Source organism: Spinacia oleracea, chromosome 3 (genome assembly GCF_020520425.1).
Source record: "Spinacia oleracea cultivar Varoflay chromosome 3, BTI_SOV_V1, whole genome shotgun sequence".
NCBI classification, from domain to species: domain Eukaryota; kingdom Viridiplantae; phylum Streptophyta; class Magnoliopsida; order Caryophyllales; family Amaranthaceae; genus Spinacia; species Spinacia oleracea.
Genome location: NC_079489.1, coordinates 122188169 through 122214278, shown reverse-complemented (window position 1 = coordinate 122214278; position 26110 = coordinate 122188169). Strand labels below are relative to the sequence as shown.

The following is a 26110-nucleotide window of genomic DNA, read 5'->3' as shown; positions in this document are numbered from 1 at the left end:
ATAATAATAAAAATAAAAATAAAAATAAATAAATAATAATAATAATAATAAATAAATACGAAGTAAAAAATAAAAAAATAAAAAATATTTATTTTTATTGTTATTTATTATTTATTATTTTATTATTTATTATTTATTCAGTTCATTTAAATTGTGACAGAGAAGGGAGGAGAATAGAAAACCGAAACACCATTTTTCATTTCATTTTTGTTGATTCCCTTTCTCATTATCTTTCCCTTTCCACTTCTCCAACTAAATGACCCCTTTTATAATCTAACACTCTAACCCAATGGGCTTGATTCGTGTACGGCAGGAAAAAAAAAAAAAAAAAAAAAAACCCGTCAAACTTAAAATTTCGAAACAAACCGCCATAAAACTTACGGAAGCCAAATTTTGTCGAATTTTCAGTATTTCTTTCTCCTCCCGCCAAACTCCTCAAAATTCAGAAATTCCTCCCTTCTCTCTCCTCACTTCAAATCCTCATTATCTTGTCAACACTGCGAAATTCCCAGATCTATCAAACTTCCGGATTCAAAATCAAGGTTGGCAATCGATTCCCCAATTTCCTGTCTTTCTCTGTCTTTGATTAGGTGATAATTTGTTTTTTTTTTCTTCTTTCGTGATTGCGTTTTTTGTTTTCTTGGAAATTGAATTTCCGACTTTTATTTTGTTGAAATCAACTATCGTGTGTGTGTTTTAATTGATTACTGAACTGAGAGGTACAGTGAGAAATTGGGAATTCATTTCGTTATTCCCGAATCGCGATTTTCCGAGGAATGCTTGTTTTGGCTTTGACAATTATTTGAGTTGTAATTCTTCAATAGAAACCCTAATTTTGTCGCTGTTTCGTATTTCGCTTAATCAGAAATGCTCATTTCAGCGTTGTGTTATTGTGTAGGATATATTTAGTATTAGGTGCTAACCTTGCTATCGAATTTCTCTAAGATAGTAATAACTACTCCGTATTCAAATTCATGCATTGTCTAACTTAAATTAGGTTTTGGTTGCCCACTTCTTCTTCTCCTTTTTCTTGGGTATTTTTGGCTGTTTACGAATATGTATGTAAACTCGTTATTTGCGTAGGAGGATGTTTACAAGTTGCTCTTAATAGCAAGTTATAGTTTATAATTTACAAGAATTAGTAAAGGGAGATCATACCAACTGGATTGATTGGTTGAAGTGGTTAACCTGGGGGAAGAAAAGTATACAAGCAGGAATTTTGGATGCAATTGGTTAGAATTTGTTAATGTTTTTGGAAAAAAAAAATATTTTGCAGGTTTGTAATTATGGTATTCACTGATATATTAAAATGATATGGGTTTCGATTTTCAGGGAATCTAAGTTGAGATGAAGTCCTTTAAACAGCCAAAAGAGAAGGGAGAACAAGTTCCCATTCAAGGAAGCATTAGTAAGAGTACCATCGGTAGTAAGAAATCGAGTAAGAGTCCCAGAGGGCAGCACCAAAAAAAAGCAGGTAGCCTTACTTGTCCTAGAGAAACTTGACATAGTTTTGCATTATTTTGAGGTGTAGTAATTCAAAACTGTTTAGGATTCAAAAAGGTAAAAGTATGAAGTTCTGGGATCAGATTTTGGTTCAATTAGTTTCATCCAAGAACAAAACTATACCAATAAGTCTGTATCACTGCATGTTAGAATTTGAATTTAGACTATAGATTAAGTGGAATGATGGAATCTAGAAAAAAGCAGCCTTAGTTGGTGCAGAACAACTAATTATCTTCTAGCTCATCAAGGCTCAAGTACCAAAATTTATCAAGACTTATGTAACCTATTGTTTTTTCTGTATTTCTGTTGAATTTCCTTTAGGTGTAATGTTTGAAATTTCTCTTCATTTTATTGATGGTTCGTTGTCTTTTGTTTATGGGTAATAAGACTAATAATAATGGTTGTGTTCTAGTTGGAAAAGACGCACTCTCCACACTCTCTAAAGTTCTACAACCTGGTGATTGCAATGCAGATAAAGGCTCTGGTCTACAAACTATTAACCAAATGCCTCCAAAGATCAAGCCAGCTAATGAAATAATGTTGCGTTCTTCTCCAAAAATTAAATTACAGCTTTTCCCGATAGATGAAAAATTTCGGATTGGATTGGAAAAGGTAACTGCAAGTTAAATGGTATGCTTTTGATGGTGAAAGCTTCCTATATATTATGGCGTTTAATTTCAGATTTTTTCTGTTTTTTCAGGACGGCCATAATCCATTCCTGGAGTTAACTCTTAGTTCACGAAAGAAAATATCCTCTGTGTTAAAGCACCTTTACAATAAATGGGGCAGTTCAAGCATTGCAATAGGAGAGCTGATGCTTTTCCCTTTCAACATTGCAGCAGAGAGTTTGACGAGTTGTAGAAGGTGGACTTCAAGTGACATTGGCATTCGTGCAGGAGATATTCATGCAATGCTTGGAAATCCAGAAATCTTTCGCTTAAGGTCAATTTGTTTTTTTTCCCCCTTCCCCTCTTGTATCATTCAACAAACTAGCTCAGCTTTCTGACTTTTGCTACCATTGAAGCTATGGCTGGGTTTCCTTTCAACCCAACACCTCTCCTTCACATTGTACCAAGCCTGGTCAGGTAAAGAATGTTTGTCGCCATACCATGGAGGATACGTGTACTACTAGGAATGGGGCAGATGGAACAAGCAAGCCATGCAATGAGGAGGAGTTTATTCATATGGCATTTAGGCAGCCAGTTATACCTGAACCACTGCCTCAGGTAGTTAACAAGAATCAAGATGAGGTGAAAAGTGATGACTTTATGCCGAGCAAGTCCAGCAAAATAGAAAATTATAATGCAGTTGAAGAAGACCCATCAGCTGAACCATTAAAACATGAGGTTTGCCCTCGTTGCAGTTTTGTTGTTTGCATATCATCTTTATGTGTGTGGATAATTTTCATGGTTTCTTTACCTCATAGGCTCACACCACCATTTCTTTCTTTTACCTTGGGGCTCTAATTAGTAGCTCCCAAATTCTGAAATAAGGTATGCAATTATTTGATCTGTGATGATTTGGAAAGATGTCTTCTTATTTGTTTAAAAGAGTTCAGTGGAAAGCCTTAATCCCAAAATGATTTGGGGTCGGATGACATGAACCATCATTAGGAACTGTCCGTGAAACTTGAAGCAAGGAAAGTAAAAGGTTATGTTAAAGAGAATAAACACGCAAAATTGAGAAAATGACGGTGAGAGTAATAAGACAAATAAGTAGGAAACAAGGTCGCTTTAGAAAAAGAGAGTGTGGGTAGTGGATGCCTTTGATGATGAGTGAAGCTATTTAGGGCACCCAGTATATATTGTAGGAAGAAGTTCCTACCCGTCTTCTGAAAATTAGTCAGAACCTAAATGTGATTGTTCCAACTAAAATTTCCTTGTTCTGGTTACAAGGTTGACAATGTTTGTTATTAGCTATACTTCTATGGTGCACTACTACCCAGTGCCTTCAAGTGTTAATTGGATTAGCCTCTGAAGAATTTTAGTAAATGGTTTTCTGGTTCAGCACTTATGCTATCTTCCCTTTTCTGACTACAAGATTGTTCATTGTTTTGTTTTGTGCACTCCAATTCCTAATGGCTTGTGGATTGATTATAGTTTAATAAAGTTTCTTTTTTTTTGTTTTTTTAAGGAGCCAAGGGTGGATACGGGAATGCTGTGGTCTGACTTAAGTAATATAAGCATTGGAGGTCTTCTGTCTGAAGTATCTATGCAGGGAAGATTGTTATCTCAGACTACTGTGGCTGACTCACTAGATGCTTTCATTGAACAATTTAAATACCCTCAAGCTGGAACTACTATATCTAGTATGCCTTCATCTATTCTGGATGCGGAAAACACATGTCATTCATTTGCATTCTCAAAACAGTCATCCTCCGGTAAAGACTTACCAACCATTGGAAGAAGGGCCTTTTCTGGGTTATCCGACCACAATGCTGCTTCTGATACATTTAAGTCTCCCAAGTCTGAGGTTTGTTCACTTCTTTGCTTTTGTTCTTCTTTGCAAGCTCCAACACATGAGATGATAGGTTATGTAAAACCACCTTTTTAGTGTTTCACAAGGATGTAGTATTGCTGTTATGGGGGTAAGTATGAGGGGTCATTCAATCAAATTTCTAAGATTTGATCTCAAAGCCGGGGGTAAATATATGGGAACTGATCTCAGAATCAGTTGTTTTCGCTCCATATATTTGCACCCAATCAAAATCAGTTTCTAAAAGTTGGAAATGGATACAGATTAGCTGTAATTGGTTTTAGTTACCCTACTGTATTGTTATCCAGGAAAATTATATGTAATTTCAAATTTATGACTCCCTCATTGAACATATCCTACCATAATTAACATAACTCATAGTAGGAACCAAAATGCAAGAAAGTTAAAAACTCATTTGTGTAAATATACAACTTTATAAATTACAATTACATGGACCACACATGCAGTCCACAGAAGTGATAGTAAAACCAAATCATATGAATTATAATCATAAAAATGTAACCGAAAGTCGGATCTAATACTAGATCCTGTCCTAGCTAAGCTACCAAAACTAGACTTGTTATTCTATTAAGATAACTTCAGATCAATTCAAGTGTCTGCATTCTGCAGTGGTTCTAAGCCCAAAAAATATGGTAGCCAGGGCAGAAACTCTTAACCTATTGTGATCTAGAACTGGTCCCTATCGAAACAGTTTCTGTTTTAGACTCAGTAAGGATCTCAGCGATTCTGGGTCCAGAACTAGGTGCCCTCTTTCTTGCTCACCCTTATTACAATGAGCTGAAATTTATTTGTCAAGAAAACATTGGATGATTCAGCTGACAATTTTATGTTACTGTTTTCGTTGATATTAATCTATTTTTGTCAGGTCAATGCACAAGGCTGTGCATTAGGAAACACCAATGTTCAGGAACCCAAAACGGATTGTCTTCCTTTTTCATCAGGAGTATGTAATAATGAGAACAGCCTTGGTTTTTCCAGCATTAGATGGGTATGTATATAAATAAATAATACACTCTTTTTTTTAAGGATATACACTGTATTTTTCAGAGTTATATCACATTGAAGTCCCTACTTGTTTGTTGCTCATATTATGTCCTTTCATGGTTGTTTTCAGAATGACTCTTTGGGGCCCTTTGACCTTCCCTTGACATCGCGGCAGATTATAAAAAATGCTAATTAAAGCATTGAAGGATTTGCCAGATAGCAAATTTGATCTTCTGATGCTTCTGAAGTTGCCAAATTACAGCAGATGACAGTGTAAGCATCCGGGAACTTGTCATATAGCAGCATAGATCTTCGGATGCTTCTGGATTTGCCTTTGGTTGGTAGTGGTTGAACATGTGGTTTATTATTCATTTCATATTTCAAGTACAAGTTATAAGTAGAAGGATTTTCTGGCTGATATGAAGCTGTTCTGCGTTGTTGTTTTCGCCTACAATGCACTTAATTAGGCGGTTTAGGAAGACATTAAAGGCCCACAGGAAGCTTTCAGCCATGCATCTGGATCTGCTGTTGTTTCTTGTGATGGGTTGATAGCTGTTAATAAAATGTGTACAGATAGTTGGTCATTGTCATGTCTAGAGTTTTATAGACATAGCACACCTTCATGTGGTTGTAGTTAAGTTTCTTAATCCTTTCATTAATGTAAATATACCAGCTTATTTCAGGGCTGGGATCAATTACCATTAAATCTAGACTTTAATTTATTGTTTGTTGGTTTTTGATGGGTCAATTTAGTTAGAGAAGATATTTTCCTCCATCGTGCGTGGTGGATTATGATTTATGGATGCCTTATAAATGAAGAAATTGTTGGACAAGAATTTTAAAGGTTGCTATCTCATTTGTTAATGGGTGTCCCCAGGTAATTGCTATCCATAATTGTACCTCGCAAAATTCTCACATCAAATCTTTATCACTTAGCTAACCCTTTAAGCCTTGCTTGGTAATTGCTATCCATATATGTAAGATATTGTATACTTTGTTTATTAAAGAAAACTTGCAAATGATTGCAAATTTTTTAGTTAAAATATATCTAAAATATTTGTATTAAAAAAATACAACGTTTGTGTTAAAAGTACTCCGTACAGCATTTATCATCTCTTGAAACTATTTGAGCACAAAATTTACTAAAATGTCCATTTTTTGTTTGCTTTCCAAAAGACCCCATTTTACCTCTTGATATATACACCATTTATTTGGAATTTCTCTTTGTTAATGGAATACGATTTCTCTCAAGTGTTCTCCAATTAAGAGCTTTGAGCTTTTTATTTTTCATTTATATGCTTCATATAATTTAAATGTATTTAATACATGTCAATAACAATGACTTTTTACCCCTAAACTCTGCAAGTATAAATTACTAGTCTTTTATGCACGCGATGCTTGCGTGGATTTTTATAATGCATGTAGGCCGATATTGACAAATTAATACTCCTCCGTCCCAGATTAGTTGTTACACTTTCCTTTTTTCGTCCGTCCCAGATGAGTTGTTACACTTCTAAATTAGGAATGACTCCACTAACTCCTATCACATCTACTTTTTGAATAAAATAACAATTGATAACCAAACAAACACTTATCACTTAAAACTTTGTGCAAAGGCAAGTGTAACAACTAATTTGGGACGGAGGGAGTATTTACTATCGTAAAATGAATACCTCTTTTTTTTAACACCTATTGGTTGCAAATTGTTTTTAAGGATGAAAACTATCAAACATGGAAGTGTGTATTCACACAAAGCCGGATTAGTTGTTAAAGGTTACAAGCAAATTCACGACGTGGATTGTGTTGAAACCTCGTGCATAATCGTAATGCTCAAGTCTGTAAATCAAGCAATGATTGCATATTGGTACATATGGCATTTGGATGCTCAATCAAATGTTGGAAGAAACTATGTTCATGGCATGTCATAGGATTGTGGATCCAAATAAATACTTGAAAAGGAAATCAAACTTATGAAATCTAAGTACATATTTAAGCAAACAATTGGGAATTGGAACTGTATTTTAGTGAAGCTAATAAGTATTTTAGTTTCATAAAATGTACATGATTCTTATAGATATATAAGAAGTTTAGTGAGAGTAAAAACTCAATTGGTCCTATGTGTACATATCTCTCTATTGTGAAATTTCATTCAAATGCTAATGACTTAGATTTGAAATTATTCATCAATGATGGACCAAGGAGAAACTTAGTACATACTGGGTATTAAGATCTATTTACAAAAGATCTTAGAATATTGTTTTGGATTAAGTAATGACATTTACTAAATCAAACACGAAAGGCTCCATAGGAGATATTCGACCCATGTGAATAAATCTAAGTAATAGATGTTTGAACTATGTATTAGAATTTACTAAGTTAAACATCAAAGATTCTAAATGAGATTCTTAACCTATATTATATGTCAAGGATTTGGCTGGATTTAGTATCTACTGAGACTGAATAAGCTAAAGTTACATGGATAAAATTCAATTTGGAAATTATTCTGCAAAATAATTTATCATGTATGATATAATATGAGGTTCGCCAAAAATGTATTGTATGACTTTGGGCATGACGAACATATACCAATCTCAATTGATCTAAGTGAAGATCAACTAGATCGAGATCAAGAAAAACTTATGGTGCTTGAAAATGTACATAGGAATAGTTCTTGATTCAAGGAAATGAAGATATGCTAATATCGATGCTACACCCATAAACACTGACAAAGGATCAAGCAAGATCCCTTTGGAGTTAACCATTGGCAAGGACGAGCTAAAGAGAACTGTGTTTTGAAATGGCAACATGGATTGAAGACCATGAGTTGTTGCATGGGAAATTAAACATTAATTTCTATGTTCTGAGATACAGATGGAAAGTCTTCCACATATATGTGAACTGCTTGGATAAGCAAATTCAAACAAAGCATCACTAGCAACCTAAACATTTGAAGTAAAGGTACTTATTGCCTAAGAAGCAATGAAATAGAGTTGTTTACGTTAAAGAGTTCTTCACTGAACTTGGGTGGATCACATGTCTGCTGACTTGATGGTTCTTCATTGCGAAATGCGTAGAACCACTATTGAAGCAAGAAAGACTAGATCACAAAATAAACATACTCAAAAGATCTTATTATCTTATCTCGAAAGGCATTCAATGAAAAGGATATTGAGATTGGCAAAGCATGATAACTAAACCTATGCAAAAGGTGAGAAACAACACTCACATTGTGGCACTGGAAATCAAGCATAGCTTTGAATTCCGTTAATTGTTTTAAAGATGGGATAAAGTCCCATGATTGTAAAACATTGGGGTTGAACATTTATCATATATGAAATGTATTTTCATATTCCATTTAATCTTGGTTTAATATTAAATGATGAGTCCTTTCAATTTGACAAGTATACAAGATAGACTGTCAGAACCAGTCCTGTGACTAATAATGGCTATCAAGTGAACTTGAATGTCAAAAGTTAAAAATCCTTGGTCGGAAGTTTTCTATAAAGGTGAACGCATAGAAAACCCTAGACGACTAGAATGCAAGATGATTAGTAGTTCTGTTTCTTGAACTATGAAGACATGGGAATGTCAAAAATCATTTGCATAGATACTTACTTGACAAGACTAGTATCGGACAAGACCTATGAAACTTTACTGTAAGAGATGAAAATCTGTCATAAGTAAATTTCATTATCTTATTAGACACTAATCCTGAATACCTGAGTGATTTGAGCTTACTTGTTTGAGAACTGGTTGCTTTGACGTTGTCAACCGTCGCACCGTAAAAGGAGACCATAACGGCAACGCTCGGGTAATCACCTATCAAACAAAGTCTAAACTCAAGATCACAAGATTGGGATAGTCCTCCCATAAATCGGGAAGAGATGCCAAAAGTTGTATAAGTCCACTCGGAGAGCTAGAAACTGTAAAATGCATGGCCGTGCTCAGATGAATCATAGGCTATGATTATCTGTTAATTTGATCAGTTTAACTCTGACACCGAGAAATACCTTTGGACATAATAAGGATGACTACTCTTACCTTATGTTCATGAACAGGCATCGAGCGACAAAGGAATTAGGAAATGCACACTTGTCCCTAAGGACAAGTGGGAGACTGAAGGAAATACCCTTGGTCCAAGTTTGCATTTAATGCATTTAATGTTAATTCTAATAAATACGGTTCAGTATTAATTAACAAGTTAATAAGTTAGTGAGATCAAGTGATCTGAATGTCTAGCTTGAGGTCGCTTCAGTTCAAGTGGAATTAATGAATTAATCCACAACTTACTCTTGACTGGACCCGTAGGGTCACACAAATAGTGCGTGAACGGATCAAGTATTTAAGTGAATATAATATTCATTAAGTAATCTATTTATGGTCATTCGGAAATGATGGATCTAGGTTCCAGTGGGAGCTAAAATCATCAAAAAGGCAAAAGGGAATATTTGCCGGAAATGAAGATATTGCCGGAAACGGAAATATGGTTCATGACGGAAATATAAATATTTTCCAAGTCGAAGATATTTCTGGAAACGGAAATATGGTTCTTATCGGAAAAAATTATCAGAAATAGAAATATTTCCGGAATAAGAAGTATTGCCGGAACAGAAATATTACCGGAACCGGAAATATTGTAGAAATAGGAAAATATTATCGGAATTGGAAACATTAACGGAAACATAAATATTGTTCGAATCGGAAATAAATTCCGAAATCGGAAAACAAATCAGAAGCGCGACGTGCGAATGCTCGACGAACGAGCTTGCAAGACGCAAGGCCCAGCGCCAAGCAAGCCCGCACGGAGCAAGCATGCTTGGGTCGAGCAAGTGCAGCAGCCCAACTCATGGGTCGCGTGTTGTGGCTTGGCGCCAAGCCTTGCACAACAACATGGGCTTTGGCCGCACGCTGCAAGGCCTTTGGCTGACTTGTTGCTTGCACGCTAAGCAAGCTTGGGTGACAAGCTTCTTGCGCGTCAAGTTATTGTTTTCCTAATTCTACTATAATTAGATTAAGGGTAGATCTGAAATACTTAGTATTTGAATATCCCTAGAATTCTAATGTTGTTAATTAACTATACTCCTAATAGGATTAGTTAATGATTCTTAGTAGAATTCTAATTCCCTATTTCCACCCTATAAATATGTGGTTCATGATCACAATTTATACATCACAATTACAATTTCCTATCACCATTTTGAGTTTCCCGAGTGCACATAAAACCTTAGAGAATATTCTAGTTGGTTGAATCTAAGGTGGATCCAAATACGCTGTGGATTATCTACGGAGGGACGACACTTGGAGTCTTGTACTTGTTCTTGTTCGGTTCGGGAGTATCTAGGGAAGGCACGCATCACAAAGTATGTATCCTGAATTATGCTAATTGACTATGTGGCAATTAATTTGGATTCCTGGATTTATGGTTTTTCCGCATGAATTATATTGTTTATATTGTTCATAACCTTACAAGGTGGTGGTGTTGCATAGTGGTGTGTGGTGTTGTGCGGTGGTGCGTGGTGTTGTGCGTAACATGTGGTGTTGCGTGGTGTTGTGTATGTCCAGCTGGTGGTGCGCAACAAAGGTGGTGAAGATGATGGTGGTGAAGACGGTGAAGAATCATGAGATGGTGAAGGAGGTGGGGGTGAAGATGATGGTGGTGGAGACGGTGGTGAAGATGATGGTGGTGGAGACGGAGCTGCGGGATTTTTGTTACCGAAAAATGTTTTCACAAACCGGAGAGAGAGGGAGGGTGAAAGCTTGTGGTAAAATGTGAAGAGTTGGGGTAGATTTTATAACGGAACAAATGTCCTTTCATGTAAAATACGCGAGCGTTTTTAGCGAACGAGGACGTCGAATAGCGATACACTAAAGTTTTGGGGTTACAAAATACAACTTGAAAAATCAAGGAAATGGAAAAAATACAGCTTCTCTTAAAAATCAAATACTAATATTCAAAATTTAAAAATCTGCATTATATTTTATGTTTTAAAATAAAGATATTAATTGGCTCATCTTAATTATTTAATTATTAAAAAAAAAAAATACCCTTTTGTATTCATAACCTCCATTTATCACCTTAACTTTTTTTTTTAAATCAACATCTTTGTTACTCTACTCTTGAAAAAAAAGGTAATATTATCATTCTCCGCCTTAAATCAGGTCAATTTTCAGACAAGTGTTAAATAAATTGATTTCCAAATATCAATGCATATTAAACAAAATCGTAAAAAGACATAACTCATGTGCCACACGGATAAAAACTACTCCCTCCGTCCCGAAATAGTCGACCCGGTTTGACCGGCACAGAGTTTAAGAGACTTGAATTGACTTATTTAATTTAATAGGTAGTACTCCCTCCGTTTCAAAATGTTTGTTACGTATTCCTTTAATAGTGTTTCAAAATGTTTGTTACATGAAGAATCTTTCTATTTATAAACTTGTTATTATTATTATTTTTTGAGCCAACTTTTATTTCTAATTGGTCAAACTTTTCAACTCAATAAATTTCATTCACAATTTCCGAGTAAAACAACACTATATTCTAAGAGAGTAATAAATGTTAGAATTTGGAAAGATGAAATCAGATTTATGATGGAATCTAGAACATTTAAATTTTTTAAAAAAAGAATCTTAAATATACGTTAATAAACGTGCCAAAATCCAAACGTAACAAACATTTTGAAACGGAGGGAGTAGTTGATAGTGGGGTATTATTTTAATGTAGTTAGTGGGAGGTGCGTTAAGAGTTGGGGTTGGGGGAGAATAGGGGTTGAATTTTTAATTATTTTTTGTATGGAGTAGGGGATAGGTGGGTTAATAGGGGTGGAGTGAGAAATAATATAATATTGTTAGAATATTTCCATTTTTAAAAACAGGTCAAGTATTAAGGGACGGCCCGATAAAAAAAACAGGTCAAGTATTCCGAGACGGAGGGAGTACTCCGTAGAACTTTTTAAAGATCACAGATTCACAGAGTATTGTGCTATACGCCTATACTTGATTAAACGATACGGAATATGGAATATCTATTTAGTTTTTCAATTATACTTTATGTTAGAAAAGAGAATTGTGCTCTCCGAAAAAGGATCTCCCTTTTAATTTCCTGGTAAAAAATCTAAAATATTTGATGGCTCAAGAACAACGACTTAAACAAGAGCTATAAAATCTGAAAATAACAACAAATTGTAAGAAAGATATAATCAAAATATTTCCAATAAACATTTTGGTAGAGGGAATCTCAGCTGAATAACCTATATATATATATATAAAGCTTAACTTACAACTTGATAAGCAGCTTGCAAATTCCAGAAATGCCAACAAACACACTTAACTCTATCAAATGTACAAACAACCACCTAATATTCAATGACATAGGAGAAAGATTCAAGTGTTTCTGAGTTTTACACATCAAAATAATTGTCAGAAAATTTACTCTTGATCCACTTGAAGCTGTTGCGAAATGTTGATTTCAGCTTACCCTCCATGGCATACATGTTATAGGACGCTACTCTCTTCTTCCTCTTTGTCTCCGGGTTCCCGGGCCCTCCAAACTCATCCTCCTTGTTGCTCGGGCCGTTGAACGAGTACGCTCTAGGCCCGTCCTCGAATGCATAATTCGCTTTCACATAGGAAGAGTATTCTGGCATTGATTTACTCTTCTCCATCACCAATAAAATCAGCTCTGAACTCTTAAAGAGTAAGGAATGAGTAGTTCCCTCCAACTTGACAGATGTATATATAGAGCACAGAGCAAGAAAGCAAAAGCCACTGAAGGGAAAAAGTATATTAGTGGGTTACGCATGGGTTTAATGGAAAGAAATCATTCGTAAATAGAAAGATATCAATCTAACCAACATATAATTATTACTGGTGGGAAAGGAACACGTGGGGCTGATGTTATATATCATGATGGGAGACCACAATGTGCAATTTCACACAACAAAATGTTATAGCTTTTATGACATGAACATGAATACCTTATCTTATTGCAAAGTTGAGTAGAGCAGTTTCCAAACTTATTGCCAATTATGTGTGCGGCAACAAAGATAGTAGAGATGGCAACTGATAAGTGCAGAAACAGAACTCAAGGCGTGCAAAGTAAAATGACGAGAATCCCCCTACCCGGGACTACAAGTAGTCACGAGCTTGAAGCCTTTGGGTACGGGGATGTTTCATAAGGGGTTAGTTTGGTAATATGTTTTCCGATCCTATTTGATTTCCACATGCCAATTATGAAAAACTAGTACGTAGTAATTGATTATCTAATGGAAATCACCATGAAATGAATTATTAGAAATGATGGTAAAGAAGCTATTTCACCAAATTTAGGACAAGGGAAAGCAAAAGTCAAAAAAATGATGCAAAAGGGTGTTTGAATAGTGTTCAGGGCCAACCATCATTTTAAAGGCGGAAAGGAAAATAGTGGTAGGGGACACAACACACAACACACAACAGAATGAGGCAGCAGGCTTCTTAAAGCCCCACAAGGCCACAAACCCACTCTTATGGAGATGGATTCATGGACCATTATTTTACATATGTGTGTATGCTTTAACCTTTATGATAAAGTAGAAAACTATTGTTTGCTTTATTTATGGTTGTGGTCTTGTGGGCCTAATTTAGTCGGCTCTTAAGCCATTATCAGCATCAGGACCAATGAAAAAGGTTTATGCTTGGTTTGATATTTGTCCACTTTTAATGTAAATGGAAGTTAATCTAAGGTGAGTTTTGAATATTTTGAGCCAACAAGTGTGGTAATCGGATTTCCACCATAGTAGAATAGATATGCAAATTGCAGTATATGTAATGGTAAATGAACAACGGTAAAAAAGAGTAAACAGAACAACGGTAAAATGATGTAAGGTCGAGGCATGCACTCACTTGTTCCATCTTTCATGTCGAGTAATAAGTTCTATTACTGACTGGGGAAATAATCAGCACCGTTTGCAGCATCATCAGTGGTGATGCTTCCATTTTGGGCCATGAGTATCCTATACACTCTCTTTGAACATATTACGCCAAGCCTTTTTTCACCGCCGGATATTTGTTCTAGTGGCAGATCTTGGAGTAATAATTCCTTGTCATCCACCTAATGTTTCATATTTTTGGAAAGGAGGAGGAGAAACCAAATATTACGGTCCACTTTCATGCATGTAATAATTAACAGCAACAAGAAGTGAGGACATATCAACCAGGCTTTTCTTCAGAAACATGTAAGAGCTTAAACTATATATAACCAGATGGCCATCTAGAAGAAATTAAGGATAAATGACAATTGGTGGTTCTCACATTCATGAGAAACTGGCACAAAGGATAACTCCACCCCCACCTTCTACACAACAGGGAAAAGAAATATAAATCTACTGAGCATTGACACATTTGAACATATCACAAAACAACCAAGTAAGAACAATTTGCCTAAGATAACTGTTAGCCCAAGAAGTATCAAATGAAGAGAACAAAGTTTGTGCACTTTTGCTGCTGGAAACAGTCAATATCTCTAATTTCTATATTTGAATCAAAGCAAACCACTATACATGGGTTGATCTAAGAATACACACAAAGTTTAGACCAAAACCGCAATATAATCAGCGTGGCAACTTCACTTTTATATGATGCCAGCAAGATTAAGAAGGCTAAGATACTTATCCCAGAGAATGAGAAGTATAGGCATCAAGAAAATAGATACAACGATTACAACTGACAGCAACTATAAATGATCCTGCCTTTGGCGACCCCTGAAACCAGAACAGCACTAAAAGAAAATAGTAATCAAACCTTTATATAAGTAGCAAGGAAAATGGAGATGAGCACGGGTAGAAACAGGTCAGAATTACGCAATTCACAGACATTTTTTAGTTGTTTATTTTGGAGCTGATGAGAGAGCTTTAGGGATGTTCCAAAGAACGTTAATCGGGCCAGAGATAGAAGAAGGATTTACCCTGGGTTGCTAAACACCATTCGTGAGAAGAATATCTTATAATGTTAATATAATCCAAGTGTAAACACACAAAATATGCGGGTGGCAATTCCAAACAGCCTAGACTCAGAAATGAGAAGGTACCTAGAGATAAATCCTATCATGGGTCATTTCTCAATAAGCTTTACACAAGCACTACCTATTACATCCTTCCAATGTTTCTCAAGTTATTACCAACTCAAGTGAAGTGCAGATGATGAAATTAAGTTTACTGGTATATGAGAATCCTTAATAAAGACGGTATTGCAAACATGAAAAAGGAGTACAGCGGGAGAGCTATAAGTATATAATGTTGTATAATCAAGAGGTCAAACAGTAGGTATCAGGATTCAGAATCAAGGAATTGCACAAATAAAAATATCATATGCATATCCCGAAAAGAAGAACGCAAATTATGGCCCAAGTATGATCTGACATTGCCTTGCAAAATATTATGGCCCCTCCAAGGATCGAGCGGTAATCAACATACAGAAAGCCGACCCCAGTGACAAAAAAGGAATGATTCAGATAAGTCCAAGCAATGTAGTAATGGTGTACAACAAAATGATCAACTTGTGTTTCTAAATCATCACAAAGCAGCTGAATACCTAAGTATAATCCTTTTCCAATAAATTGATTACTGAACGGAGAAAAACTTGAAATTTTCCCCCCTAAATCTGGTATATTTGCATAAAAAAAAAATTAAACAAAATATCAGCTACTTCTAAAACTCTACAAGAGGTAAAACCTAAATGAGGTAGTTGTGTGAAGTTTTCAGATCCCCAACATTTGAAAGCTGATAAATTGAAGATCTGGTAGGAGATGATTTCTTAAATCAGACAAGCAAAAGAACCATCCCCAAATCTTTTAGTAAATTGAAAAACCAAGATTCCGGAAACATGGATGAACAACTCACAGTTTTAGTTGGATCCATGAAAACTCGCAAGAGAGATTTCATAGTTGGATACTTCTTCCATATAGCGATAGCAAATCGAGGTTGCACTTTTGGTATAGAAACCAATGCCTTTAACCTGGAAGGCCGATATAAAAGTGAGCACTATTACCATTTTATGGGTAGGTGATTCGAAAAATAGAAATTACAAAATCTAGACTAGTTTAATACAAATTAAGAATTCATAGAGCTCATGATTTAACAAAAAAGTCCATTTCCACAAGCAGATCTTGTTCATAACTAAGTAATTAATGACATAACCATAAAAACTCAGTGATGAGAATAATTGTATAATAAATTTAACAACAAAGAGTTAAGGGTTTCAATGCAACTTCCAATAGCTTTTGATATGAAATAACAGAGAAGAAAATTTCGGTGTTCCAACTTCCAAGGGACACTAAAAGTACCATTTTATGAAGATTTTATTGAGAGTTAGGTAGCACAAACATTTATCTTAATAAAAATAGGAAATAGACATGTATAATTCATTTGTTATAGTATCTAGTTAGAATCACTAAGGGACTGTATTTCAACTTACTTTAACTTATTTCAGCAAAAACAAGTTCAGGTAACTTCCTATAAGGTCAGATAAGTTCAACAGAAAATGAAGTTCAGATAACTTCCTATAAGGTCAGATAAGTTCAGCAAATATAAGTTTTATTTCAGACAATTTAACACACACACAAATTCTTTCAGCAATAATAAGTACAGATAAGTTAATTTCAAAGTGAAGTATAAGATAAAAGTAGATATAAGTAGAAATAAATATGTATCTTTATTGACATTTTTGTAAGAAAATGAATTTTCTATCAGGGTAACGAGAAGAATTATAAATCCTTTATCATTTGTTCGTGATTATTTTCCTACCAGGGTAACGAGAAGAATTGTGAATTGCATTGATACTCATGCCTATAGTGCAAAGAAATGAAAACTTATTGATAAGACCTTGCAAAATTTTGGCCAAAAATATGGACAACTTTAGGAGAAAAGAGGCAATTACTCATCATAGAGATGTTGTGAATAATTTTACTTATTACAATTAATGTTTACTTCCTCAAAAAAAGAAATATTAGCTGTTATTGCTCCTTAAATCATGAGAAAGACACGATTTAGGACAGAGAATATGTACAGAGTCAAGCAACTAGCCTAGCTAATAGAGATAGCATATCTGGAAAAAAGGCAGGCATCTCCCAGTACCATGTATTTGTGACTAGTGCATGCACAAGGAGCCTCAGAGCCCAGATTTGAAGGGTTCTACTCTTGATGAAACTCGTTTGTGTATGTGTTAAGATTTGAATACTCGTGCATGAAGAGCCTATTTAGGAGAATTGGAAACACATGTCACCACCAACGTCCAATTGTGTATTGAAGGAGAAGCCAGCAAACCCTACTCCCCTAGTATTTTGTCAAAGCGCCAACTGCCAAGGCATTATCTGTAAGACTGGTGAAGGGGCTGACAGATGGCATGAGGATGGAGACAAAGATTAAGCAAGGACTTTTTGGTGCAACGGAGAGAATAGTTCTTGTGGAGGAAACATATGGAAAACACCTTTTGAGAGGTGCTGCACAGTTTACAGTAACACAATCTGGGGGGGGGGGGGGGGGTTTAAGAGCAGACATTATAGGATTAAGAAAGAAGTTGTATGTTTTGTAAAATAAACCACTTCAGAGTTCAGATTCCAAATTGTTGACTTACTGGGTGGAAATAGGCCAATAGCCGCTGAACAGAAAACCATGTTGTATATTAATGTTACTAGAAATAGATATGGGTTTACCAGAAATACTAACCATGGATGCTTCATTATGAGGCTTCTGTCCACACAATCCCTTGTAACATTACATCCATTGGCATTAACAGATAGGTGTGTCAGCTTCTTGCTGCCACAAAAAGCATACAACTTTAGGCACTTAACCTATACGTTCAATTAAAGATAAACGATGTCAATAAATTCTAGTATTTCAACAGTAAAGAATGCAGGAAAAGACATTTTAATCAAACTTATGGCAGAAAGCAATAGAATGTGTACTGTAGCTACTTGGCAAGACCATTTTTTGCCAGTTCAATAAGAAATTTATCAGGGTTACAGCTTACAGGTGCTAGGAGCAATTAATTCTTCATATTTATTCAGCAACAGGTGCTCAAGTTTTTACCCATACCCTACATCGGCACATTGCAGAATATCTAGAGATCTATAATTAAAGTTCATAACAAGCGCATTGAGGGATTGCACCGAAATCCAGTGAAAAGTACACTTAAACCATCTAAAGCATGGTCACTGATGTACAACACAAACTAGTATTATAAAAGAAGGCAAAAAGAAAAACTTTCAAGGTTTGGCAGACGAGAAAAATGACTTCAGTCAACAATACACCTTCAGGGGTTAGCACAAAAAAAAACAGTAGAAGAGAAACCTATTTCAGGAACCACGTTACAAATACTTGCTAGAAAGTGACCAGCCAGAAACCATTATCCTTATTCATTTTAGTTGGGTAACTAATAGGGCCCTGTCATGCAAGTTCCAATGCCCCCCTTTCCAAGCACATCACATGAATCCTGGCAAACGGTAACCTTGAGCCACTTGGGCTAATGACACGATGGTATAGCCAGAACAAGAACCAGAACTCAAGGTGTGAAGGTGAACCCGAAATTTCAGAAAAACAGATTAAAGGATTCTGATTGAAATTGGAAAGGTAATGCTATTCTGTTACAGACTCATAGTACTCTCTTATGTGGTTTCCCTACTTCATAGGTAGCTGTATTTCTAGAGTCCACCGGTAAGGCTACCAAGAAGGATGATCTGCCGTGACAACCGCTTACATGAAGAATTAACAAGGTAATACTTGTAGTTGTTACCGACTGATCACTATAAGGATCTGGAAGAAGGTAACTAACTGGTGATAAAATAAAATAAAGTAATGATAACATAACAGTATGCTGAAGCATGATTGTCAGGTGGGTTACATGTTATGTTTTCACAAGAAAATATTGCAGTTACCGAGATTGGCCCTTGGCAAGGTTGATTGTCAACCCAACGACATGCTCAGCTACTTCAGCCTCATCAACACATTGTCTTGAATGAACATTGGCAAACTGAGTGGTTAACTTTGCAAAAAGCTGTGCAAAGCAGTCGGTTAATCCACCAATTTTAACAGGTAATAACAAAAAAAATAGTATTGGACAAGCGAAAACTCAATATGTCTTGCCTCTTCCACAGGTGGGCGTATCCAATCACTGGCAACCTTTTGCTTTTTATACTTCTGCTGCTCCCTGCCAAGAAAACCATACCCCAGCAATTTGTGAATTTTACACAGGACACAACTTGGCTGGGAAGAAAACGATTGGACTTAATTTCTATGAAACTAAAACAGTTGGAAAACATGAAAATATAGCAAGAAGAAGATGCAGGATTTTATGTAGAAATGAGAAACTACTCAAGCAACAAAAACTGCATGAGAGAGAAAGAGCAAGACCTTGCGTCTGTGCAAAGCTTTTCAAGGATCACTGGGGTATATGGCAATTCGTGGAGTATGAACAAGGGTGCACAATGAGCATGATGTACCCAAATATCACAAGTCTATAGGTAAAAGAACGTGACATTGGGACAGAAGAAATGAGATATACTCTTTTATTTTTGTTAAAACTATGAATAAAAAACATAACTCATGTTCTTTTACGCAAACACTTGTGTTCTTTGGAGGTGCACCATGCTCATTGTGCACTCTTGTCCGCCATCTAAATCGCGGGTTTATGCTTGTAGGGTCAAATAAAATCAGCAAGAGAAAAGAGAGACAACTGTTCAGGACCATTTTTGAACATGACCACTTCAAAGAATACAAGTTTTTCTCCTACACCTTCATCATGCTTTCATTTTTGTTTGTCTTCCAACACTTGAAACAAGTTTTTCCATGATTTGAGTAACAAACTTATGAGAACATGACGGACTATATTTTATTGTAGTAAATCATAATGCTTTTGTGAGCTCATTGTTTGGTTGTGCATTTTGCATAATAGCTAATATAAAATAAAAAGAGGAGATGGAACCTAACGTCCACAAAATTAAATGAGGGAAACCATATTCTTGCAAAAAGTCTCACCTTTTATTGATAAAAGACATCAACCTATTTGTGAGGCAGCAGATTGTGTAAGATGGATAACGCTTTCGCACAGAAGAAATATGAACCATAAGAGATCCATCATTAGCACGGTTACAAAATTCCTCAGCATCATCATAAATGAGCAATATATATCGAATATCTGGTTTCACTGCAGAATGCTGCAGGCAAACAATCCCCATCTCTCCATCAGTTTCAAGCTATACTTCAGGAATTAGGATATATAGTACGTTAGCAGAATTGGTATATAAGGAAGAACTTTGTGGTTATTAAGGTTTAACTTTTATCTCCAATTAACTGCATTATTTTTTCTGTCCGGAAATCGATAGAAATTGTCGACAGAATATATGAACTAATAGTTTTGTTTACCTGAAAAGTATTTTCTGGAAGAATAAATCTCCAAATAATTGATTTTTCGACGGGATTTGGATTTATTTTATAATTGAGACCTTTCTCGTTAAACATTGTTAGCAGAGGACCTATATCCAACGAAAAGTATCAGTAAGACTAAAACTAGAAGATAACCCTCCTATAAAATTCAAGGATGAAGTTCAGCAGATATACCCTTACCGGGCCTACCTCCAAGTGATCCTGACAGAACCTTTGGATCAATTTCAGCCACGATGTCTTTCTCATTGAACTTATAGTTCTCCAATTTCTTCTTCTCTTTCTCCAGCTGTTTCTGTTTAGCAGCTTCAGCCCTCAAATCTGCTTTAAGTGACTTTTCTTGCTGGGTTATGAAAAAACTCAGTAAGCTCTCGTCTGAACATGATCCGCAAAATCATTTTGTACAACAAACCACTGACCTCCTTTAAAGCCCTTTTTTCCTCCATTAATTTCTTCCTATCTGCTGCCTGATCGTCTTTGTTCAATTTTTTCTTTGCATTAGCATCACCTCCACTTTTTGGCTTATGGATTGCACCTCCTTTTTTCAGTCTGACATTTTCTTTTCCACAATCATGATCCTGAAAAGACACCATACTTGCATAAGCACATGAAGAACATATTTGGCATTTTGTAGAGCATCAACATGCATAAAAGGACATAAAAATACTAACTCCTCCCCTAAGCACATGAACATATTTGGCATTTTAGACGACACGACAGTTAATTTCTTGAGCCACTTGATCTCAAATTACTTCATCCTTCAAATGCTAGTAAGCACGTTACTTTGGAAATAGTGCTAATGGACTGCTTTAATTAGTGACAGTTCCATGCCAGAGAAGATTTTGGTGAAGGAAAAGAAAAGGAATTTAAGTGAAGAGACTAGAAAAAGAGCTCTGGAAAGGAGAAAATGACAGAGGAAGAGGGAGAGAGCGATTTTGTTTCATTCAATATATATCTGATGTAGTTTACATCATCTACATGTCACCTATTATACCGCTCCATAACGCCATAAGCAGTAATAGAAGACTTGGTGTTAAAGGCATAGATACAAAGGAAGAACTTGACAAAAACCTAAATCTACAGAGTATTTACCATGTACCCTTCTAATGCTTTCAGTTCGCCTTGGGACGATATCATATGTTAGGACTATTTTCATAAGCCATACCTAGTAACTACTATCAATTTGAAATTTCTTCAAGTACTTGGAAAATATAGTTGAAATGGTGAACAAATGCATAGATATGAAAGAAGAATTAGAAAAGTTGCTCTTTGATAAAGTCAAATTTCCCCCTTTAGATAAAATTCTTAGTGTAGTGAGCATAAAGCCACAGTGCTTCACTCATCCAGCAATTGCCAACTTATACTTGCTGAATAAGCTTGGGACTACAGGAAGTGTGAAAGATAAACATCTCTTTACAGACGAGGAGAAGCAGAGGACATGTTAAAAGAAAAATGATGAGGACTATGGAGATATCAAGAAGCTACAAGGAAGCCATAATCATCTTACGTTAATAGGTTGTACTTGATTGGTATTGTATTCCAGAGAAGTATGGTCATGTGTCTTTGTGGATTTCAGGTTCCCTGAAGAAAAATGATTGTCAAAGTTATGCAACATCTTGGATACTCTGCAAAATCCTTATGCGAGATATTTCACCAACTTACCAAGACAGCACGTGGACTGAACAATGGGACACTTTTCCAGGGTCTTCACATTGGAAGTAACAGGAATTCTTTCATTCTCCTGGCAGTTCTCCTTTTCTACAACTTTAGGTCTCTTTTCCAAGTTCTGTTCCACATTAAGCTCAGACAAAGTTCTTCCATTTTCCATTGAACATTTTTTTCCTAGACCTCTACCCTCCATATGAACATTGGATTCCTCTCCCTTATGAAGACAAAAGGTTGAGTCAATGTCTAACCAACTTTCAAGATCAAACTCACGTACCGACTCATTTTCTGAATCAGAAGACGGAGATGCTTGCATATTTTTTACACAAGTTCCCATTTCAGAGTCTCCAGCATCATTATCAGATTTATCAACACCTGCAATTTGCAAGATCAATCTAAGCAATAATTCTCACACGGAAAACAAGCAAATGTACGTGTATAGGAAAAATAGTTAAGTACAGCCACAAAGATAGCAAAGGTGTGTACACACTTTTTTGGGGGGGGGGGGGGTAAGAAGAACGACCCTACTAAATCGGGACCTCTCGCCGGTAACCAACTCGGCTACAGAGGTCAGACTCTTGGAAATGGGGGGAAGGATAAGAGAATCTCCACCTCCAAGAACCGCAGTTGGAAGAGATAGAGCCCAAAACCTCAAAGCCATAAGGTGTGCAAACACCTGGTCCCTTAGAACTTTAGGCCCCTTTTAACATGGAAAAAAAAGATTTTCCATCTTACCCAATAGCAAAACAATAAAAAAGGAAAATGGTAAAATTATTTTCCTAGAAAATGTTTTCCGTCAAACAAACAAGGTATTTTAAAGTTATTAAAAATAAAAAATACTTAATTATCAACTTAAATTCTTTAGAAAATAGGTGATAAGGGATCTATGGTTATACCACCTTAAAAAGAGAATGAAAGGGTTGTGTTACTTGTTCAATATATTCTTGATCCTCGGTTCAGTGTATAAAAAAGCGCAAGACGCACTAAAGCGATAAGTCCTAGAGCCTAAGCGCATGGCTCGCGCCTCATCAAAGTGAAGCGCACTTTTAAAAAACTAAAGGTTTCTTTACTATTATGCACATATATCTGACTAAAATAAAGTATTTAAACCACAAAAATATATGAACATCAGATTTGCTTTCCTATTGTTTTAACAAAAATAAAGCATATAACATAGTGGTTATCAACTTATCATGCACTATCAACTAGGAGTCCAGGACCACTAGGGAACAAATATACTATAAACATCGTCGTTTGTTGTCTTCTTCTTTTCTTTTTCCTTTTCTTTTGGACTCTTGGCCAACTTTCTATTGTTAAGGATTACTAGGGCGTGGTCCAGAATACAGTAACAACATAAAAAAAGATTGAAGCGCAGAAAAGCACGCTTCATGCGCTTTGATGCGCTTTTCCAAAACGCTTCACCTATAGGGCAAATTAATCTTTTTGCCCTACTGCTTCGCGCTTCAGCGATTAAGCGCGCTTTAAGTGTGCTTTTCATACACTACCTCGGTTTGAACAATTGAAGTCTAAAAGAGAAACCTTACGAGTTACGAGAAAGAAAAAGTTAATGTTTATTTTATTGTTTTTGGCTTTATAGAAGATTATGCATCAAAATATGGTTTGATAAAATACTTAAATACATTCCTCCTAAGCTTCAAAATTGTGAAGTGCTCTTTATATCTAGAATAAGGTAGTGCTTAATGAAGTTGTAAAATCAACAAAAGGCCACACTGAAAAAGACAAACCACAATTTGCCACCAACTTCACTAACAAAATATCCCTCATTGCAAAACTTTTCAAGTATGTCATTTTATAATGAGTTACATCTGGAACCTAAGCATTTTCTCGAGAGGAAGGGGAGGATTACAGGAAATCTCCAATGCTCCAAGAGGAATTAAAACTAGGAAACATATTCTGAATCCTACATTTTCCAGACAAATGATCCCATTCAACCACCGAGCTTACTAACATGAGGAATTGGACTAATTGAAATTCCGAGTAACTAGTCAAGCCACTAAAGTAACAAAAGGGAATGAAAGCACGTTGATGCTAATCTACAATGGTAATGAAGAAGGTCGATCCATTCTTCTCTTATGCGAGTAACAAGGATCCACTGGGGATTTTAAGACCAGGATACCGTGTAGGAGCTTCTTAGCAGTAGTATAAATCGTAAGTTAATGTAGCGAAAACAAGACAACGATCAAGAAAGCTACTGAAGGTGAACCGAAATCTAAACAACACAAACTATTGGTTCCAACTTAGCAATGTCAAAACTTCAAAAACCTCATTCTTGAGACATAATCTACAAACATTCATTTAGTAATGATTCAAACATAATAACGCAAACTAACAAAAACCTAACCCTAGTACATATGTTAATTTTAATAACTAATCAACACAAAATCAAGCAAAAATTGTCCGAATCATTATTCTTGACAATCAATCAAAGTATAAATTAAATTAGGGCATCCCTGAAAAAAGGGGGGCACTCCATTAAGCATCATTCCAACAAACCCACAATTCTAACAAAAACCTACGTAATTTGAAGAGCAACACTAAAACAAACTGAAACAAAAAATAAAGGAGAGAGAAAATGTGACCTGATGAAATGAGAGCAGGACTATTCGAGGGGCTAGGCAAATTAGCGGTAAACTTGGTAACAGGAGAATCATCAACGAAAATTGGGGTTTCTGGGATAAATGATTTTGTAGAAGATGCTGATTTTTGAAGCTTAGGAGGAGGAGGAGTTGGGTCATCGATAAGATCAATTAACACAGGGACTTTTCTGGGTCTCTTATTCGAAATTGGAGTAATTAAATCAATTTCTTTGTTGAAATTCGAAATTGGAGTTGTTAAATGTATTTCTTTGCTCAAAATCGAAATTGGAGTTGTTGAATGAATTTCTTTGAGCTTGTATTCGTCGTCATCGTCAGAGTCACTGAGGACGATGGGTTCAGGCTGTGACATCTTCACTGAAGAGAGGGAGGGGAAAGGAAAAGAGAGTGGAGACTGGAGAGAGTTCTTTCAATGGCGGTTTTTGTTGTTTCAAATGTTTTTCTTTTTCTTTTCCAAATATGATTTGATAAAACTACCCAAGTTGCGGACCAGTTTTCTCATTGCCGCGCCTGTGAAATCTCCCTTGTATTTGATGCAATACAGTGATGTAGGGTTTTGCTTATTGACATTAGAGCCATAAAAAATGACTCGATCCGAGAACTCGATCTGAATCAACTTGTATCAGTAACCGACTTATTATTTGAATTTTTGGGTAAAACAGGTAACCCGGAACATAACTTTTACCCGATCCGATAAAACAAGTATCAGGTTTTAACCCGATATTGTATGACCCAAACCCGAATCGACACCACACTCGTATCGAACTGACCCGAACATACAATAATTCGAACCCGATTCGACACCTAAACCGACGTCAACCTGAAACCGATTATAACCCGACACAACCTGATATTTACCGAACTTGTGACAACTCGTTACTAGATTTACCTGACTTGTTAGCAACCCGACTTGTCATTGACCTGACCAAATAGTAATATAAATCATAAGTCTATACACATTTTATTACCTGATGTGAAAGATGCAATGTAATAAACTAATATATAAGGTTGATGTTATTTTAATAAGCAAAAGCTAAGTATAACTTGACCACACCTGGTAGTTATGGCATGATCTTCCCGTGTCCGAGAATAAAGCTGATAGAGGTATTTTCCGTCGTTAAAAGAATACACCTCAATCAAACAAAATTTATAAACTCCTAACTAACTGGCTATATTGACTATATTGACTATAGCGGCAAGCATAGGGATCGTCCCAAGAGAATGAATATGTTTGGCTTTTCAATCTAATGTGTTCAAAAGCTAGTTCGAATGGGAAATGAGTTTTTGTATTAATCTAATGAAAGCAAGAAAAGTATGAAATATGAACAAGTAAAGAAATTCTAGAGATTTCGGGAATCGGCGTTGGAAATTGAATTAAGGAGAAGGACAAAGGTCAAAACACAATGATTATGCAAGGACTTGATACATAGGGGAAAA

General features: G+C 35.8%; 2 protein-coding genes across 9 annotated transcripts; one reads left to right on the top strand and one right to left on the bottom strand.

Annotated features, from left to right (window-relative positions):
* Positions 1–306: 306 nt before the first annotated feature.
* LOC110786274 (TSL-kinase interacting protein 1) lies at positions 307–5782 on the top strand. 3 transcript variants are annotated; one of them, XM_021990814.2, is made up of 8 exons: positions 307–590; positions 1333–1474; positions 1916–2115; positions 2204–2445; positions 2528–2849; positions 3637–3975; positions 4865–4987; positions 5114–5782. In XM_021990814.2, the coding sequence occupies exons 2-8, from the start codon at positions 1348–1350 to the stop codon at positions 5177–5179; spliced, it is 1419 nt and encodes a 472-aa protein (XP_021846506.1). In that variant the 5' UTR covers positions 307–590; positions 1333–1347; the 3' UTR covers positions 5180–5782. The 3 variants fall into 3 exon arrangements, with proteins under 3 accessions (XP_021846506.1, XP_021846507.1, XP_021846505.1); XM_021990815.2 differs by having other exon boundaries at positions 312–542; positions 1976–2115; XM_021990813.2 differs by having other exon boundaries at positions 313–542.
* Positions 5783–12165: 6383 nt separating this feature from the next.
* LOC110786273 (crossover junction endonuclease EME1B) lies at positions 12166–25194 on the bottom strand. 6 transcript variants are annotated; one of them, XM_021990809.2, is made up of 13 exons: positions 24659–25191; positions 22056–22433; positions 21901–21974; positions 20813–20971; positions 20577–20736; positions 20376–20485; positions 19989–20167; positions 19098–19161; positions 18890–19008; positions 17682–17771; positions 15858–15972; positions 13864–14071; positions 12166–12750 (listed from the first exon to the last, which is right to left on the bottom strand). In XM_021990809.2, the coding sequence occupies exons 1-12, from the start codon at positions 25023–25025 to the stop codon at positions 13898–13900; spliced, it is 1989 nt and encodes a 662-aa protein (XP_021846501.1). In that variant the 5' UTR covers positions 25026–25191; the 3' UTR covers positions 12166–12750; positions 13864–13897. The 6 variants fall into 6 exon arrangements, 4 of the variants coding, with proteins under 4 accessions (XP_021846501.1, XP_021846502.1, XP_021846503.1 ...); XM_021990810.2 differs by having other exon boundaries at positions 20586–20736; positions 24659–25190; XM_021990811.2 differs by lacking the exons at positions 12166–12750; positions 13864–14071 and adding an exon at positions 14106–15753 and having other exon boundaries at positions 24659–25194.
* Between the last annotated feature and the right edge of the window lie 916 nt (positions 25195–26110).

Coding starts and splice junctions, on each gene's coding strand:
- LOC110786273 (XM_021990809.2), bottom strand. CDS start 25,025: ATGTCACAGCCTGAACCCATCGTCCTCAGTGACTCTGACGATGACGAC. Junction 20,737..20,812: donor AAAAAAGGGCTTTAAAGGAG/GTCAGTGGTTTG, acceptor TTCATAACCCAG/CAAGAAAAGTCACTTAAAGC. Junction 15,973..17,681: donor CTCATAATGAAGCATCCATG/GTTAGTATTTCT, acceptor TCGGCCTTCCAG/GTTAAAGGCATTGGTTTCTA.
- LOC110786274 (XM_021990814.2), top strand. CDS start 1,348: ATGAAGTCCTTTAAACAGCCAAAAGAGAAGGGAGAACAAGTTCCCATT. Junction 1,475..1,915: donor GCAGCACCAAAAAAAAGCAG/GTAGCCTTACTT, acceptor GTTGTGTTCTAG/TTGGAAAAGACGCACTCTCC. Junction 2,850..3,636: donor CTGAACCATTAAAACATGAG/GTTTGCCCTCGT, acceptor TGTTTTTTTAAG/GAGCCAAGGGTGGATACGGG.